Source organism: Lonchura striata, chromosome 13 (assembly GCF_046129695.1).
Source record: "Lonchura striata isolate bLonStr1 chromosome 13, bLonStr1.mat, whole genome shotgun sequence".
Lineage (NCBI taxonomy): Eukaryota > Metazoa > Chordata > Aves > Passeriformes > Estrildidae > Lonchura > Lonchura striata.
In genome coordinates, this window is record NC_134615.1 from 17,403,166 (window position 1) to 17,420,546 (window position 17,381).

The following is a 17,381-nucleotide window of genomic DNA, read 5'->3' on the forward strand; positions in this document are numbered from 1 at the left end:
CCCTGGCTCTCCAGCAGATCTGGGCAAGAGTGGCAATGCTGCCTCTGAGCTCCCAAGCCAGCATTCAGAAGGCTGTTCTGGGGAGGTGGAGTGGGTCCATCAAGAAAGCTAAAGCCAGTTCCCACATTGCTGATGCTTATCCAAACAGTCAAGTTTTGGGAACAAAGGGGAGTGACTGCCCTGCTCCGTGGCTCTGGAGGAGCTGGCTCCGAAAGTGGCTTGTACAGCAAGAGGCCCTGGCACTGAGCCACTGCAGGAGGTGAGTGCTGCCTGCTTTGAGCACCAGGACACTCAGGGTGTGTGTCCTGCTCTGCAGCTGCTTCCTGCTTTATATGATATGGTGATAATCCTATGGCTGGACCCCCATGGGATGTGAAAAGGCTCTGCCAGTCACCAGCCTATTGGGATGTGAGGTGGGGCAGGACAAGGTGGAGCAGGACATGGGCACATGGGCACATTGAGACTCAATTCAGATTTAACCACTGCTCTCCTGCTAATTACAGGAGACTAATAGCTGCAAAATGGGGTGGGGACTGCTGCCAGGTTGGCCTCAGGGACAGCTGAAAGGGGAAGGATATGATGGGCTTTTCCATGGGAGATGCTGGGAGGAGGGAAGAAGCACCCATCCCACCTCAAGCAGGGTTCAAGAACAGTGCAGCGCAGGAGGACTGGCTTTAAAGAGTTTATTTAAAATAAGTTTTGTTACAAAACAGGGTATTTTTTAATTATTAAAATACATAGAAACATCTAATCTTACAAAAGGCTAAATTTATTTTTCCCTTTTTTGTTTTTAAATAGAATACGCCGTGGCAGCGCGAGAGGAGAGGGCTGTGGTGGAAAGAGCCATCAGTGCATCCAGCAGGGGTTTGCAGCAGGAGGAAATGTACCCACAGGTGGGTGTTGAGAGGTCCAAGGGCAGTGTCATCCCCTCCCATGCCCCTGCCAACCACCATCCCCATACATAAGCCAAGAGGCTTTTGGACTGGAGGCTTGGGGTCTTTTTGTTTGTTTTCGACTAGTTTTCCATTCCAAGACCATGTAAACAGGTATAAATATTTCAAACACTTTCATCTCGACCACACTGTGATCTCTCTTGACAAGACATCTGGTAAATAACTTTACAATAGCTTCATTCGAGACTGCTCCATCCCCCTGGTGCCGTGTACCACAGGCAGCCAGCGTGGGCCCCTGGCAGCACTGGCACCACGAGGAACGGCAGCTCGGCTCATGCACAGCACTGGGGCCTTCATGCAACAACAGGGCTTGAGAAAGTGACAGGGAACGGAGCTGCTGGGATTTTTTTGTGGCTTAACTTGGAGGAAGTGCTGCTCTGAAAGACATTGGGCAGCTGCCCAGATGCAGTCTTGCAGGAGCTGTGGCCAGGCTGGCCCTGCGGCAGTAGCAGAGTCAGGGCCAGGGACTGGTCTGGCTCTGTGCACCCCTTCCAGCTAGATCTCATTGTAAAAACAAAGCTGAAGAGATGGAGGGAGCACCCAGCAGCTCTCTGCTCTGGTGAAAAACATCTGTCCAGCAAAAATAAACTCACAGAGCTGAGCATCCGAGGGGGCAGATCTCTGCCCAGCACCACTGTCCTGAGAGGAGGGCATGGCTGCTGGGAGACCTTGACCCCGTGCTGCTCCTGGTAAGAGGTGCCCTCACCTCACGGGTCCTGGTGGCCAAGGGAACAGCAGCAAAGCCTTCACGTCTTCCAGCAGCTGTCTCTGTGTCACTATGATGGGCTGGGTCCAGCAGCAGGTTGGATGCCATGGCTGGCACTCATCACAGGGGGATTGGCCTCAGCTTCCCTGAGGGGAGAGATTCATGGGTTACAGCAGGCAGGGGCACAGCCACCAGTGCCTCAGCCCTGTGGTGGCATTGGAGCAGGAGGTGGTACCACAAGCATTCCCAGGAACATCCCTGCACAGTCCAGCAGCCCTGCCCTGCCTGGGAAGCAGGGTGAAAGCAGAGCCCTCCACCAGCACCGGCCGCAGGCACTCACCTGGCAGCCACGGCTGCCCCTAAGTCAGGCTGAAATCGAAGGGGAAAGAGGTTCAGCCTGCTGGCATTGCCCTCCCTTGTCCCCCCCAAGCCATCAGCACTGCCTTTGAACAGGGCACTCTTGGGGAAATGCTAACCATGGCTAATTAGCCATTAGCTAATGAGCTGACTACAGAGCTGCTCACTCCCCACTGCAGGGTTTGCCATGGGCTGTTGGCTGGAGCCTCCTGGGACAGAGGGACCCTGTCTGGGCTCTCAAGCTGTCCCACCACCCACCTGAGGTCTGGAGCTTCCTGCGGATGGAGGCAGAGCGACTGGAGAGCTGCCCTGGGCTGGGGGATGCGTGACCCCGGCCAGATGATGCTGTGGAACCCGGCGAGTCACCCTGGGAGGAGAGGGGACACAGCTCCAGGGTCAGGCCAGGCCAGGCCCCAGAGGGAAGGAATGGGGATGGGCTCACAGGCAGATTGTGTGTGCCTGTGTAGTGTGTCCAAATGTTCTCAGGGTGTACCATGGGGCTGCTGCAAAACAGGGCTTGGAACAGCATTGACTGGACACTGCAGTTTGGAGACAACCTGCATCCCAGCAGGTGGTTGTCCCCAGTGGAGGAGGCTCTAGGGGAACATCCAACAGCTCTGGGGACCGTGTGTGGGGGCAAAACAGGGGGGGATCCCTGGGGTGAGGGTGAAGAGGAAGGGCACCAGCAGTATCTTGAGTACCTCCAGATGCTCCTGGCTGGGCCAGGAGCCCAGCTCAGCCTTGCGGGAGACAGGACCCAGCTCCACGGAGCGAACCCTCTCGGCAAACTTCAGGGAGCACAGTGTCTCGCTGGTGTTCTTCTCAGCAGGGGAGACCTGGCTCAGGGAGGAGCAGGCACAAAGTCACCCTGGCAGCTGCCTGTGCACCCCGGGGGCTCCCCCCTAGAAAACCTGCTGCTGCTGGCCGGTGAGATGCTATTATTAACCTGCCCCTCCCAGGCTAGCCCCATCCATCCATGCCTGAGCCAGTGTCTGAGCCAGCTGGATTCTCTGTCACCAACTGCCCCACTGTGAGAAGCAGCCGGGAATAGCTGTGGCAGGTGCAGGGGCTTGGGCAGCCCCCCCAGGGCTCAGTGTGGGTGCCAGCAGCTGGGAGTGGGGGGTCACAGGGCAGGGCTGGAAAAGCTGCCAGAGCTTAAAATCCTCCTAGAAAAAGAGGGGATGGGAAGACGACAATATATATGAAGATTCTGCCCATAGTGATAGCATCTATATGCAGGCAAGGAGGGCAGGATTGTGGACCTCTGAGTTAATTCCCATTCCTTGGCCTTGTCTAGGTTGCAGAGACAGGGAGAGAGCTGCCACTGGCACCATGACTGCAGACTGGAAGATGTCCCATGGGCGAGCCTTGATTCTGTCCTCCCTCCCAGCTGGCTCAGCACTGGGGCGAGAAGGGGCTCAGAAATCAGTGACTGGCTGTGGGGATGCAGGCACTGGGTGCCCAGCCCCTACCTGCACCATCATGAGGGTCTTGCTGTCGCCGCTGAGCGAGTCCTGCAGCAGGTAGGTCAGCTTGGAGTTGCGGAAGGGCACGTGGCCCTGGCGGGAGCGCAGGGCGTAGATGACATCGCCCAGTGCCGACAGGGATTTGTTGATGTGCTGCGCCTCGCGGAGCCGGCTGCCCTCCGCGCCCGACCGCCCGACCCGCTCCGAGCCTGCCAGGTCCACCAGGTTCAGCTTCCCTGAGGACACACAGCCAAACCCCACCGCTGGCATCAGCACCCAGCCCTACACACCCCTGGGATGCCCCCCAGGTGCCTCGGGGAGGGTTTGCTGTGTGACACTCACCTGTGGTGCGGAGCCCCGTGCTGCGGTCGAGGCCGCGGACGGTGACGATGAGGAGGGCATGGGAGCGAGAGCTGTGCTCATTCAGGTTGGTGCACTCTGTCACCCGCTTGACGTGGCCAAACTCGAAGACCTGGGGGAGTTAAGGGGGTGAGGCCAACCAGCCTCAGTCCCACCACAAATCCCCTGTGATTCAGGGATGGCATCAGTCCCCCACGGGGTGCCTGGCCCATCCGGGTAATGACCGCTGCCAGGTCTCAGCCTGGGTGATGCACCAAAGGCAGGAGGTGACATGCAGGGCACTGCGGTGACAGCCGCATGCCACTAATCCTTCAGGAACTCTCTGGGCCCCATGCTTTTATTTTTAACCCCCTGTGGCTCATCCCATGGGACAGTGACCGTCACATCACACCCAGGGACCTATTTTGGTCTCTGTTGCTCCCCATGGGTTCAGAAGTGCTCCCAAATCCAGGAGTCACACACCAAAGACCCCTCCCCAGTTCACTGCTGCCACCCTCCTGTGCCCACTGCCCCCATCTCTCCACACCTTGTTGATGTCCTCCACGCTCTGCACCCTGAACTCGGTGAGCCCAGGCACGTAGAGCTGCCCACTGCCATCAGGGCACAGCTTGATCTCCAGCTTCTCCTGCGGCTCCTTCCCCAGCAAGTCCCTGGGCAAAGGGGCACTCATTATCATTCCCATCCCAAGGGAGTGCTGGCATCCATTCTGCAGCTCAGGGCTGTGTGCCAACACTGCCAGAGCAGACATCTCTTCCCAGGAAAGCTGTGCATCCTATTTATAGACCTCAACTCTCTTGGCTCCCATGTGCCTCCTCTCACCCAACTCAGACCCCGCTCCCATCCCTGCTCCCAATTACTCTCACGGATGAGAACCCAGGCTCCTCCCCTCCTGTGGCTGGACTAGGAAGGAAAATATTTCTCATGCTTTCAGCTCCCAGTTACAAATTCCTAAATATAGTGTCCATGGGCAGGGAAAGGGGGGGAGAAGGGGATGCCCCCACCGCTGCATCAGGGCCACAGAGTGGGAGTGATGGCACAGCTGGGAGCCTGTGTAAGCAATGGAGCTCATGAGAAGGGCAGTGTGCACCAAATAAATTAAAAATAAATCCTTGCAGGGCCAAATGCAGTGCCCAGGACCCTGGGACAGGCTGTGAGGCCTAGAAAGGGGTGGAGGGATGTGGGGGAGAGCAGCATGGGGTGATGTCCAAGAAAGCTTCTTCCCCTCCCCTCTACCTGAGTGCCTCATTGTAGATCTCGGCGGCGCTGACAGTGATGGTGTAGTCCCAGTCGGCCGCTTTGCCCCGCACCTCAGAGAAAAGGAGCTGCAGGGCCCGCTGGTTGATCCCTGGGTTTGCTGCTGTCCCCTGAAGGATTGAGGTGACAAACAGGGAAAACTCATCCTTTGGCATTTTATTCTATATTTTTTCTGAGCAGAAGCAAAGCCCAGGGGGATGCTGTGCAGCAGCAGTGGTCATCACTAGTGCACACCAGGTCTGAGCTGGCCACCAGCCTGGGTGACAGAGACTGGGCACTGCAGGGAGGGAAGCCAAAGAAGATGTAAACAAAGCCAAGTAAACTCACCTCCATTGTGTAGGTTTTTCCTGCCCCTGTCTGCCCATAGGCAAAGATGCAGACATTGTAGCCATCAATGCAGGAGGTGACCAGGGCTTGAACCTCCTGAAACACCTGGGGAAGACAGGGGAGAGTGAGAAGAAGGTGGCTGCCTCCCCCACCTCACACCAGCAGTGGACAGTAGCACCTACCTCCTCCTGGGATGCTTGTGGGGGGAAGACCTTGTCCAGCTCAAAGGACACCTGTTTCCCCTTATGCAGGAGGTGCAGGACAGCATCATCATCAGCATCAAAGGTCACAGCATTGGCTGCCTCAGGACCTTCCCCGTCCTCTTTTGTGATGGGGCGAACTCGCCCAAAAACACGGATGTTTCCTTGGAGGAGAGAAGCAGGGAGTCAGCTATCAAACACTGGGTGGGCTGAAGCATCCTGCAGCCAACCCGACCACCTTATGGGGACACTCCCGTGTCCCCCCGTCCCACTTCAGGGACACCACACCCCGCACACCTTTGAGCCGCACCAGCTCGTTGTGACACTTCTTGCGGAGCTGCAGCTCCCGCCGGTACTTGCGCAGCAGCTCCCGGTTGGTGCTGTGCACCTCCTCAATGGCCTGGCTGATCTGGGGATGGTGGAGACCAGAGGTTCAGCGACCCCCCCAGCACCTCCACCCCACATGGAGGAGTGCTGGGTGGTGGTCCCAGGGGGGCTCACCTCGGCCCTGGCGCTGCGCAGGGTCTCCTGGAGAAGCAGGGGGAAGTCGCGGACCTGGCGCTTCAGGCTGTTGTAGTCATGGGTGAGGGTGCGCAGTGCCGGCTGCAGCGTCAGCAGGTTGGTCCGGACACCTGCAGGCATGAGGCAGGGTGAGGGCAGATGATGACACCTCAACACTGGCCAGGCAACCCTGCCAGCCCCCTGCACCCTCCTCACCTGCCAGGTTCTCATGCACTGCCTTCATCTCCACCTGGGCACGGGAAAATGCCTCTTCAATGGCGTGGTTCTTCTCTTCCTCCATTGCCTGCATCTCCTCCAGCATCTGCCCATGGGCTCGCTCCAGCTCAGCCTCATACATCATGATCTGGGAGAGGAGCAAGTGGGGGATGACACAGTGAGTGCCCACCTGCTGCCACACCGTGTCACCTGGCAAGGGCCAGGCAGGCAGAGAATGTGGGGGAAGTTCTGATTTACACCTATTGCACTCAGACCTGAGCTCGGAGCTGGGCCTCCGTCTTCTGGGAGCTCTGCAGCTGCTGTTCCATCTCCTTCAGCACCTGTTTCTGCATCCCTACCTGCTCCTGCAGGTACTGGTTTCGGGACTGGGTCTCGCACAGGGCTTGTTTTGCCTTGGCTGACTCCACCTCCACCGTCTTGATGATGTACTGCAGGGGAAAGCACCCACAGATGGGATGTACTGGGGAAACAGCACCTGAAGGGCCTCGGATGGAGCTGTTGCTGGCCCAGGGGGAGATAATTTAGGAAATCATGCTGCTGTGCTGATGTGCTCGGGGCAGAGAGACAGGTGGCACTTGCAGGGCACCTACTGGGCACTGTAAGACACCCAGCCCAACCAGAAAAAATTAAGAGCTCACCTTTATCTGCTGGGGCTGGGACTTGAGGCTGGCGATGGTCTCCTGGCTGTCCCGCAGCCGCCGGCTGAGCCGCTCCTCCTCCTCGGCTCTCTCAGCCAGGGAGTCCTTGAGCCGCAGCTCCACCTCAGCCAAGCGGTTCGTCTTCTGCTGCACCTCCAGGTCCAGCTCCACCAGCTTGGCCCGCATCTCCTCTGCCTCCCGCTGCAGCTGGGACAGCTGCTCCTGCAGCCCGGCGTTCTCCTGGTGAAGGACAGGACGGCCAGGCCCATGTCACCCACAGGTGCCCATAGGTCACCACAGGTGCCCCTGCCACCACCGCTGCCACCACCGCTGCCACCACCGGCGACCCACCTGCAGGTGGGGGCAGTCCTGGCATGGTGCCTGTTGCTGCCGCTGCAGGTCCCGCAGCTCCCCCTCCAACGCTTTCATCTCCTGCCGCAGGCGCTCGTTCTCGGCCGCCAGCAGGTCCCGGTGCTTCTCCGCATCCGTGCCACCCTGGGCCAGGAGTGGATTGGAGAGGACATGGAATCTCCACGCACCCCAAGGAGCCCCGGCCTGCTGCCCTCATGGATCCCCCAGCCCACTGTATGAAGCAGCGCCCAGTGTGGCATTCCCAGGGAGTCCCTGCCTGCCCCCTTGGGAATCACTCAGCCTGCTGCACTGATGAGCCTCCTGCTGCCCCCAGGGAGCCCCAACCCACAGAGGGGCTTTCACTTCCCATCACAGGGTGACATCCCCAGGGTCACCAATGCCACATTGCACTGGACAGAAAATCCCACACTTTTGTTCCTCAGTGTCTCTTGGCCTGCATGATCCAAACTGGGGGAGGTTTAATCCATCGCCCACCCCGTGTTTCCTCTTCCTTCTCAGTGACCCAGAGCTCCAGCGTCCCTCAGGGCAAGGGTGGCTCAGCCCCATCCCAGTGGCAGCTCACCAGCTCCGAGCGCAGCCGGCTGATCTCCTGTGCCTGCTCCAGGAGCTTTTCCTTCAGAGTTTCCACCTGTCAACACAGACCAGGTTAACCAGGAGGCACCTCAGCAGCTTTCAGAGGAGACCCTGCGGTGCTGCCCCAGCCACCAACGTCCAGTCTGGCTCACATTTTTGTTATGCTTTAATTTTCCACCTGGCTCTGAGCGCCTGATTCACAGGAGCAGATTAAAATGAGCATTAATGAAAGCTTTGCTTTGACCTTGTTCAACCATGGGTATAATTTGTCCATGTTGAGCACTAGCAGAAACAATTATTAAAAAAAATAAAAAGGCATCATCTTTGGAGAAGGGAAAAAACAAACCCATCCATAACTGTGTTTGCCTTGTCCTGACCTGACAACCAGCTTTGCTCTACCTTCTCTATTTTTCTTTCTAGGAAAGTTATCTTAGTACAAAGAGGGAGCAAGAGCTCTTCAGGAAGGCCACATGTCTGAATCCCATGGGATGATGCTCTCCATCAACCCCCATCTGGGCATCTGCCCATCTCATAGGACCAGGCTGCCTTCCCTGCAAAACCAGGTGGATCTCAAAAATCCTCAAGCTTTTTTTGTGCAGAGACCAGTAAGGCTCTCCCAAAATCTGCAGTTATAGGAATAAACAGCAGCAGTGAGTGCTTGGTGAAGCCAGCAGTCTCATGGGCTGTATCAGAGTGGGGTTTACCCACCTGCTCTGTCTCTCACTTGACCACCATCCCCCAGATCCCAGCCCAGCTCCCAGTTTTCCCACTCCAGAAAGCTGCCAAAGCCCTCTGGGACACGCCTGGATATTGCCCCATCCCAATAACCAGCAACTGGCTCTCCATGGACCATAATTTAGGAACTGCTGATTAATAACCAATGCAGATGTGCTGACATGTGGCTGTAATTAATCTGGTAAATTATTCAGCCACGCCCTTGCAGAGATGGCAGCAGGGTGGGCAGCCCCTCTGTGTGCCCTGTGCTTGGCATGGCTGGGAGCTGGAGCTGGGATCTGGGGGATCTACAGGTGGGGAACAGCAGCTGCTCCCAGCCAGGATCGGGATCCCCCTCTGTCCACTGCGAGTCTCCCTGGCTCTGGCTGGGGGCCGAGCGAGCACCAAGTGCCTGAGCGGGAAAACCCCATTTCCATATCCACTGAGGGAGATTATTCAGCTATTTTTATAAGTATTTTTAAGGGAGGGGAGGTACTGAGAAGAAAAGAGTCGCGGCTTGTTCCGGGAAAGCTGCCAACCCAATCGGTTGGCGCACACGCCGGAGCCTGCCCACCATTCCCTTGCCGTCAATGCTCCTCTTTCTCCTACCTGCTCAGGCATCTCCAGCTGCATCCTGCTCTCTGGACGTGACAGGGACTCCTTGGCAGCTGGATCTGGCTCCAGCCATGGCCCTGCCATCCCAAAGCTTTGGAAGTTTGGGCCAGCTCTTCACTCCAGCCGGCGCCAGCTGCACTTGCTGCCGAACTGGCGAGCGCAGGGCCAGATCCCGCTGCGCTCACTCTTGTGTCATGCAGAGCATGCCAACCAAATGCAGGACAATTACCTCCTCCTTTTTGACACCCGTGGAACAAGCAGAACCTGACTGTAACAGCTTCCACAACAGCCACATGCAAATCTCTTTACGAACAGCCAAAATTTCCATGTCCCTGAGACGACCCAAGTACTCGTGCTGAGGATGTGCCTGCATTGGTGCAGGACATGGTTTTGGGTGGGGGGGGGGGAATGCCACAGTGGCCAAAACCTGTCCCTTCATCAGACAATTCTGTGCCTTCACACAGAAGGCTGAAAATCACTAAAATTAAACCTCTGTCGGTCTAAGCTGAGCCCACAGCAGCCATCCTGTGCTGAGGAGATGGATGACTGGTGCAGAGCTGCATCCTGATGCCCAAAACCCTCCTGGCCATGTCCTATCCACAGAGCCACACAGCCTTGTCAGCACTACTGCGGTGTCACTGGGGACTGCAAGCATCCCAAAGGAGGCACAGCCAAATCTGATGCTCAGGAGCACCCAGCGAAGAAGATGCTCAGTGATGGAGATCCTACACTCCTTCACAGTGCAGCCATCGCTAACTGCATGCCACAGTGCTCCAGCCAAGCCATAGCCCGAGGCCGAAGACCCTAATGGACCCCCTTGTGTCACCCTGTCCCCAACATACCTGGCCTTGCAGCTGGAGAGAGAGGGAGAGCTCGTTGTTCTCCCGGGCAGCGAGCTTCTCCTGCAGCTCCAGCAGCTCCTCCTGCAGCCGCAACTTCTCCTTCTGCAGATGTGCCATGGAGGCCATCACCTCCTGGATCACGGGGAAGGGCCGGGCTGTGGACAGGCTGGCGCGTTTCCCACCACAGAGCCTCCCTCCTGCAGCGTGAGCAAAGATGGAGCTGCTCAGGACACAGCCACCTCGCTGGGCAGCAGAATGGCAGCCACGGGGAGTCCCCAGGGGCTGAGTCCCAGATGGGAGGGCAGGAAACTGGACCTGCACAAGTCCCAGGGAGCGCAGTGACGTGTCAGAGGCGCATCCTGAGTGCCAAGGTGCTCACCAGAGCAGGCCTGGCTAACAGTGGGGTCCAGCTGGGTGGGAGCCAGAGCGATCTGTCGATGCCAGCAGAGCATCCCAGGCCACAGCACAGAGCAGCTGCCCACAGCAGTGCACCGTGACCCAGCCCCATCACACACTGAAATGCTGCTGCCTCGCTCAGATAACAACCGCCCTCAGCACGGCGCTGATTCACCCCGGCATCCTTTCTTCTGAATGAGCAGGTGCCGGTGGAAAAGCAGTGTGTGATCATGTCATTAAAGTCTGCGTCATTACACACAAACATAATGGAAGCAAAATTTAAATTATACAGCTACCCTGAATGGCCATATTGCCTAATCCTTGTGTGTTTGGCTTTCTAACCTTCCTAATATTATTTTAAACATCACTTTCTGCATATTAATAGAGCCACCAGTGCTGACAGAAGCCAACCTGGCCGTACATCAGAGCCTACCAAATGACCTGGTAGTTCCCAAGAAGCAATGAGCTGGCGTGACTCATTCCCAACGTGGGATGAGGCAGTGCGGCGGCAGGACTGACGGTCAGGATCCCGGCTGCCCGGCGCCCTTCCCTGCCTGCTGTGGATTGCCTCTGCTGCCACCAGAAACCTGAGGTTTCACAGGCAGGAGCTGCTGCTGGGAATCACTGTGCTGCCTGCGGGAAGATGCTGCCTGCTTCATGGGAAAACGTCCTGAATGCAAAAAGAGAGACTTTTTTGTCTGTGAATCAGATTTTCTACCCCTAAATGGAGTTAAGGAGGCAGCGTAACCCACAGAAAGATGAAATGCTGGGACCAAACCACAACTCTGCTGCTGACTGCACATCATAGGACCTATCCAGTAGTGGTTGCAGAAGCAATCAACAGGTTTTATCTTCCTGACATGGTCTGGATACCCCAAAAGAACAGTGAGGTGTTGCCTTTCTTTCTTTCCATGCTGAAAGCTCAGCCCAGCTCAGGCAGAAGACCATGATCTTCTCTTTAAAATCAACAAAAAAACCCCAAACAAAACCAAAAAATCCCACCCCAAAATCTCCAAAATTGTCAGGAACGCCAGCTTTTACCCCCTGGAGAGTGTGCAGGGGTAAGACAAAATTACAGGAAGCACCAGGCTCCTGTGGACACACCACATGTCTGCACACATCATTCACACTAATCCTGGGCTGAGACACAAGGCAGAGCCAGGTTGAGAGCTGCAAGTCAAACTGCCAGGCAGGAAAATTCCCACAGATCACACCTTTCTCCACACTCCAGCACCTTCTTCCTGTGACAGCATCTGTAGGAGAGGAGATGCCGACCAGCTCTGTGTTATATCTCCCCCTGGGCAGATGTGCTGGTGGTCATGCGTGGTCTGAGTGTGGCAGGCAGGGTGCACAGTGACCCTCCTGCTTTCCAAAATGCAGAAATTTGCAAATTTCAGAAAGCCATTTGGGAAGATAGCTGTTCCTCAGCTCTGCCTTGTTTCCACTGCCAATCAGACCCTGACCCGCTTTCTCCTGCACCTCTGCCCCTTCCCAGCCACTACCACACCTCATGAGCTGCTGTGGGATGCAGCTGGGGACCAGGCCAAGAGCAGCTCCCGAGATGTGCCCTGACAAGCTCACACAATTCAGTCCTGATGGAGACAGACAGGAAACTGTGGGACTCCCCATCCTGGCACAGCCACGCATGCTGGAAGCGTTTCCACAGACATTACATTTTCCTTAAGAAGGAGGAAACAGCAGCGGGTTCATCAGAGCTCACCTGCTCTGTTCATCCAGCTCAATAATTCATCAGTCCCTGTCACCACCCAGCAGCTGGCCGGTGTTGGATTTCTCCTGCGACCTGCTCCCACAGCGAGCGCAGCCACACATCTTCACGCACCCCAAAAGAGGAGAGGTTTCCTCGACACCCACTGGCAGATACCAAACTCCTCCTGAGCACCCAGCACTGCATATCCCTGCTCTCCCCTTACCTGCTTTCTCCAGGTTCATGGTGGAGGCTGCCTGCACCGCCTCGGCAGCCGCTGGCTCACGGGGGGCTGCAGGCGGCTCCTCCGTGGCCGGTGTCGGGGCCCGGTGCCGCGGCTCCTCCCGCCGCCTGTCCCGCAGGGCCTGTGGCAGAAACGGGTCAGGGAGCTGAGACAGCGACTGCCCACACCGTGCTGGACACGGTGCCAGCAGCTGGCACTTCACAGAGCAAGCAGGGCGGGAAGTGCAAAAGACAGAACAGCAGAGCTTGGGGAAATCCTCCCTCCAAGGGAGGGTTGGGATGCTGCCACAATGAACTTATCATGTTTTTAGTTCTCCACACAAAAAACTTCACTCAGCTTGGCCACGCAGCTATACTGAATATTTCTTATTTTTCTGCCTATAGCCCTAAAAACAAAGAGACTCTGACTTGCAGCCATGGTTCATGCCCTGTGGGATGGAGCCCAGCTCCAAAAAAATCATAAATCTGAAAGGAGCTTTCATAAGGCTGCTATAAAAGGGGATGATCACCAAGCTCACCCTGCTCAATGATGCCTTTTCTTTCTTAAATCTTATCTCAGAGCCTGTGGCATCACCCTACAGGCCAGTGGTGCCAGAGAAACCTCACTCCAGCAGAGGGGCAAATACTCAGAACCTGCCAGTAATTTGGGAGTAATTTGGAAGGAGGCAGCAGCATTCTCCTGGAGAAGCCGCGTGTCTGCAGTGCTTCTGCATCTGAGACTCCAGAAGGGTTTTGCCGAAGGGAATTCATTGAGGCTGGTGTGCGATACAGAAGGTGTTTTCCTTCTTTTCAAAGAAGGAGAATTTGAATGATTTGCCTGAAGCCTGGAATGAATTAGTGGCAGCTACACCAGTACATGGTGTCCTGACACTGTCCCTGGCTGTGGCACCCTTCCACCTCCTTCTCCTCCATCCCACTGGCAAACACCACCTCACGGCACTGCATTTTCTTATCACACCTCTGCCTTGAGCTCTCCTGCCAGCATGACCCATAAGTGACCCAGAAAATGCTATTCTGTTATGAACACTGTTCCCCATTGATGCCTTTTCACTCCCCAGAGATGCTTTTCCCTCCCCAGCCAGGCAGCAGCTCTGCTTGAGGCACACGCTGCTGGGGTCCAGGCACAAACTGGTTGTGGTAAGGGAGGGAACCAGTTGGTTCCCACCTGGATGGCCCAGATGGGTGCAGGACATCCTCCCCATCACCCTAAAACTGCCCTCCCCATACATGCCATGGCTGGCTCAGCGTTCCTCACCTGGAGAGCCCGGCAGAGCCCACGGGGGTTTGCAGTGTCCGGCCAGCTCACGCTGAAGATTTTATGGTGAAGCAGTGCTGGCAGCAGAGGAGCCCGGGGAGAGGCGCCTGCTCCGCCCCCAGTGCCGAGCCTGTCCTGCCCACGGCCTGAGATGGAGCAAAGAGCATCACTGGATCCACCTGGGAGCCCAGCACAGACACAGCCTTCGGCCAGCTCAGCAAACCCACCTCCTCCTCCTCCCTGCTGCCGCCACCACACCGGTGTGGCAGACACAATGCATGACTTTTATTAAAAATGTTAATTATGTTAATTAGAAAAATTAGCCCTCTGGGGGGTGGAGACTGGTTACCAATGACTAGTAATGAGAATTCAGGGTGTAGCTTCCGACTGGCCTCTGCAGGACCAGATCTGTCCCCCACCAGGGATATCCCAGCTCTACCCCTTGCCAAGCTGCTCCACTTCCTGCGATCCCATCTCGGAAAAGCTGCCAAAGCCAGCTTGCATCACCAAAACCAGACAGTCAGACCCTGACGGTGTCACCTCCCTCCACTGACCCCAAATATTTCCTTCATTTGTCAGGCAGCCAAACCCAAAAGCAGCCAGGGCAGCACTTCCCTGTCCTGCTGAGCCACACAGAAGGAAACAGCAACTCAAGGAGCTTTCTCCCATGGTTGTGTCCTGCTCTGCTACAGGAAAAGCAGCTGGCAAGGGCTACATCCCACTGCTTGGGGACCCTGTGCCCCCCGCACCTATCTGCCACAAGTGCTGCCACCACTGCGGGTGGCCAAATCTCTTCTCCAGCTAACAGAGAGAAAATCAATTGCTCACAAATCAAACCTCAAAAATGCAGCCTTTTTCCTCTAAAGCCACCTGGAGGAAGTTGGGCTGGAGGTGGAACTGATGTCTGGAGGGAGAAGTGCCCTTATGAAGTTAGTCCATCACTCTGGACTTCTTCCCAGCCTCTAATTATCCATAACATTTTGCACACGCCATGAAAATTGAGCATTTCCAAAGTGCCAGCAAATGCCCGGATAACAGGTGATGAGCTTCCCATCCCTGTATGGGCAGCAGCAGCCGTTGGGCAGAGAAAGAGCTGAAAACCCTGACTTTGGAGGCTTTGGTGCCAGCTGGCATTTGGCTGGACTGGCCCAAGTGCCAGAGAAGAAGCTGCGTCCAGAGAAGTGGCTGCCAGCACAGGGGGATGGCAAATGCTGAAGCCAAAAGCAAAAGAAGTTCAAATACTGGGGTTTCAGCCTCCACCTTTGCCAAAACCCATTCAGCACCATCGGTGAGGGAGGTGGGAAGGGCTGTTTCCCAACAAGCGGTTGCAGGTTGGGACAAGCAGCTGCCCGCCTGCCTGCAAGGCAGCTCAGCCTCCACAGAGCAAAACTCGACTATACTCACCCATGGGGTCCATGCGCCAGAGAGGGATAAGGAGCCCTTCCAAGGAGCTGAGGCTGGGAAGAGGCAAAGGGCCCACATTCAACCTGCCATGCAGATCACTATTTTCTACCTCACATGTTAAATTTTAACCTTTCTCCCTAAGTTTCCCGCTCGGAAGGGCCAGGAGAGAGAGGGAGGCAGCCCTCTCTTCTCACCAGCACGCTGCCCAGAGCTTTGTGCCTGCTTCTGAGTCCCCGTTTCTCAAATCTTGACCTTCATCCGGAAAGAAATGTGAAAAATGCAGGCTGGCCTGTTCTCAGCCTCTCCTTCCCCAGTGAGCAGGGTGTGAGTGCAGCAGGCTGAGCCCCAAGGGGCAAGGACAAGGCACCGTGCTGTACTCACCGTCCGGGGCAAGGTCCTTGGTCTTCCAGGCGGCTCCGGCGGAGGGCCCGGATCCCAGATGCCAGGCGGTGCGGGACGTGATCATGGCACGGGGGTCCCGAGAACAGCGGCACCTCTGCGGAGAAGCGCAAGGACGGACATCTCAGCCGGTCTCAGTGCCCAGCTGTAAATCCCAGTGGGACGTTCTGGAGCAAAACACGACGGTAACACCGGCTCCGACTCCCGAAACCCGCAGGAAGTTGCATCAATCCCGTTTTTTGCTCCCGAAAAGGCGACAGCCCCGGGCTCCCTCCGTGCTCCCAGCGGATGTGACATAAACGGTGTCTGTAATTAATTTACTCATTCCTGAAGCCTCTCCAGGCCCCTCCTAACCTCGGGCTGGGGCTGCCTTTAGGGAGTTAGGAACTCCGGGACCACGGGCAGCCCTGCGCACCGCACCCACCGCATCCCAGCGCACACAATGCCCTGCACTGCACCGCTCCGCTCGGCACCGCCCGCTCCGCTCCGCGCACACCGCTCCGCGCTCGCCGCACCTCACCGGGGCCGCTTCGGCGGGGAACGGGACACGGAGCCGCCCAGCACACCGCGGGGTTCCTTTGCTCCCGACCCGCAGCGGGGCGGTCCCGGCGCCGGTGCCAGCGAGCAGCAGGCGCAGCCCCGCTCCCGCTCCCGCTCCCGGTGGCGCCGCCCGCCGCGGGCTAACGGGGAGCCGCGCTCTCGCCGCGCCGCGGGCGCTCCGTGCCAGCGCTCCCAGCCCGCAGACAAAGGGAGGGAGCCCCGGTCCTGCCCGGTGCAGCCCGGCTCCCCGGTGCCGCCGGTGCCGCCCCGCGGGGCCACTCACCGGGCGCGGGGCGGCGGCAGCAGCGGGACACACGGCACCAGCCCCGGCCCGTCCCCGCCTGCCCGGCACTTCGGTAACGGAAGCGCCGAGCCCCGCCCCGCACTCGTTGCCACGGAAACTCGTGAAACCCCCGACGGGCGGCGGAGGCGGGGCTCCCCTTCCCGCATCGGGCAGCGGCGGCGGCTGCGGGGGCGCGGGGCTCCGGAGGGCTCCCGGTGCTTCCCCGGGGCACCCCGGCCCCTCTGGCCGGAACCCTGGAAGCACAGGGGAGCCCCGGTGTTCCCCGTGCCCTTCCCAGGGCGGCCCGCCCCCACCGTGCTCCCCTGACCCTCCCTTGCTATAGTGCTGGGGGCTCCCGGTGTGTCCCCGGTACTCCCCGTGTGTCTCTGCCATTCCCACCCCATACCCGGTGCTCCTCAGGGAGTCCCAGTGTAACTGCATCCCACCTGTGCACCCCTCCTGGCATCACTCATCACGGTGACCCTGGGGGACCATGGGGACAGTGGTGCTGATTACCTACACACCGAGGACCCGCCTACCCAAACTATGCCCTCACACTCTGCCGCATCCCCACCGCTCCCAAGCATCCACTGGCAGCAATGCCAGCTGGCACCCCAGGCTCATCTGTCCCAGGGACACAGATATCACATGAAAAACAACCTTTTCCTAACCCAGAGGCATTGGAGAAAACAGCCTTACATGCCAAGACCTCTACAAAAGCCCTGGTGTCAGAAAGGCAACAGAAATGCCTGCATTTTTAGGGTGTGATTTGTATCTGCCTCCCTGTATTGCACACACAGCCCTCACAGTAATGGCTGGTTTGGGTGACACAAGTCACTCATGACTTGTTCACAGTTATGAACTGGCAGTACCGGATATTTCCCATGACAAAGCTGCACTTGGCATCCTTGGTGGTGGCAGCGGGTGCCCCGTGCTGATGGCTCACATCCACATGCCGATGGCAGGCTGACCTGTGTCCCACCAGGGTTTGGGGATGCAGGAGTGGCTGTCCCTTGGGAAAGGAGGGTTTGATGCCAGCCC

The 17,381-nt window shown here is 57.5% G+C and overlaps 1 protein-coding gene across 1 annotated transcript; it reads right to left on the reverse strand.

Annotated features, from left to right (window-relative positions):
• Positions 1–669: 669 nt before the first annotated feature.
• On the reverse strand, positions 670–16,390 carry KIFC3 (kinesin family member C3). Its single transcript, XM_077786374.1, has 21 exons — positions 16,341–16,390; positions 15,500–15,614; positions 13,715–13,860; positions 12,443–12,581; positions 10,116–10,312; positions 7,934–7,999; positions 7,351–7,494; positions 7,000–7,239; positions 6,616–6,789; positions 6,341–6,488; positions 6,125–6,255; positions 5,921–6,032; positions 5,606–5,787; positions 5,424–5,528; positions 5,076–5,206; positions 4,369–4,492; positions 3,825–3,954; positions 3,489–3,718; positions 2,718–2,852; positions 2,275–2,383; positions 670–1,805 (listed from the first exon to the last, which is right to left on the reverse strand). The coding sequence occupies exons 2-21, from the start codon at positions 15,582–15,584 to the stop codon at positions 1,780–1,782; spliced, it is 2,754 nt and encodes a 917-aa protein (XP_077642500.1). The 5' UTR covers positions 15,585–15,614; positions 16,341–16,390; the 3' UTR covers positions 670–1,779.
• Between the last annotated feature and the right edge of the window lie 991 nt (positions 16,391–17,381).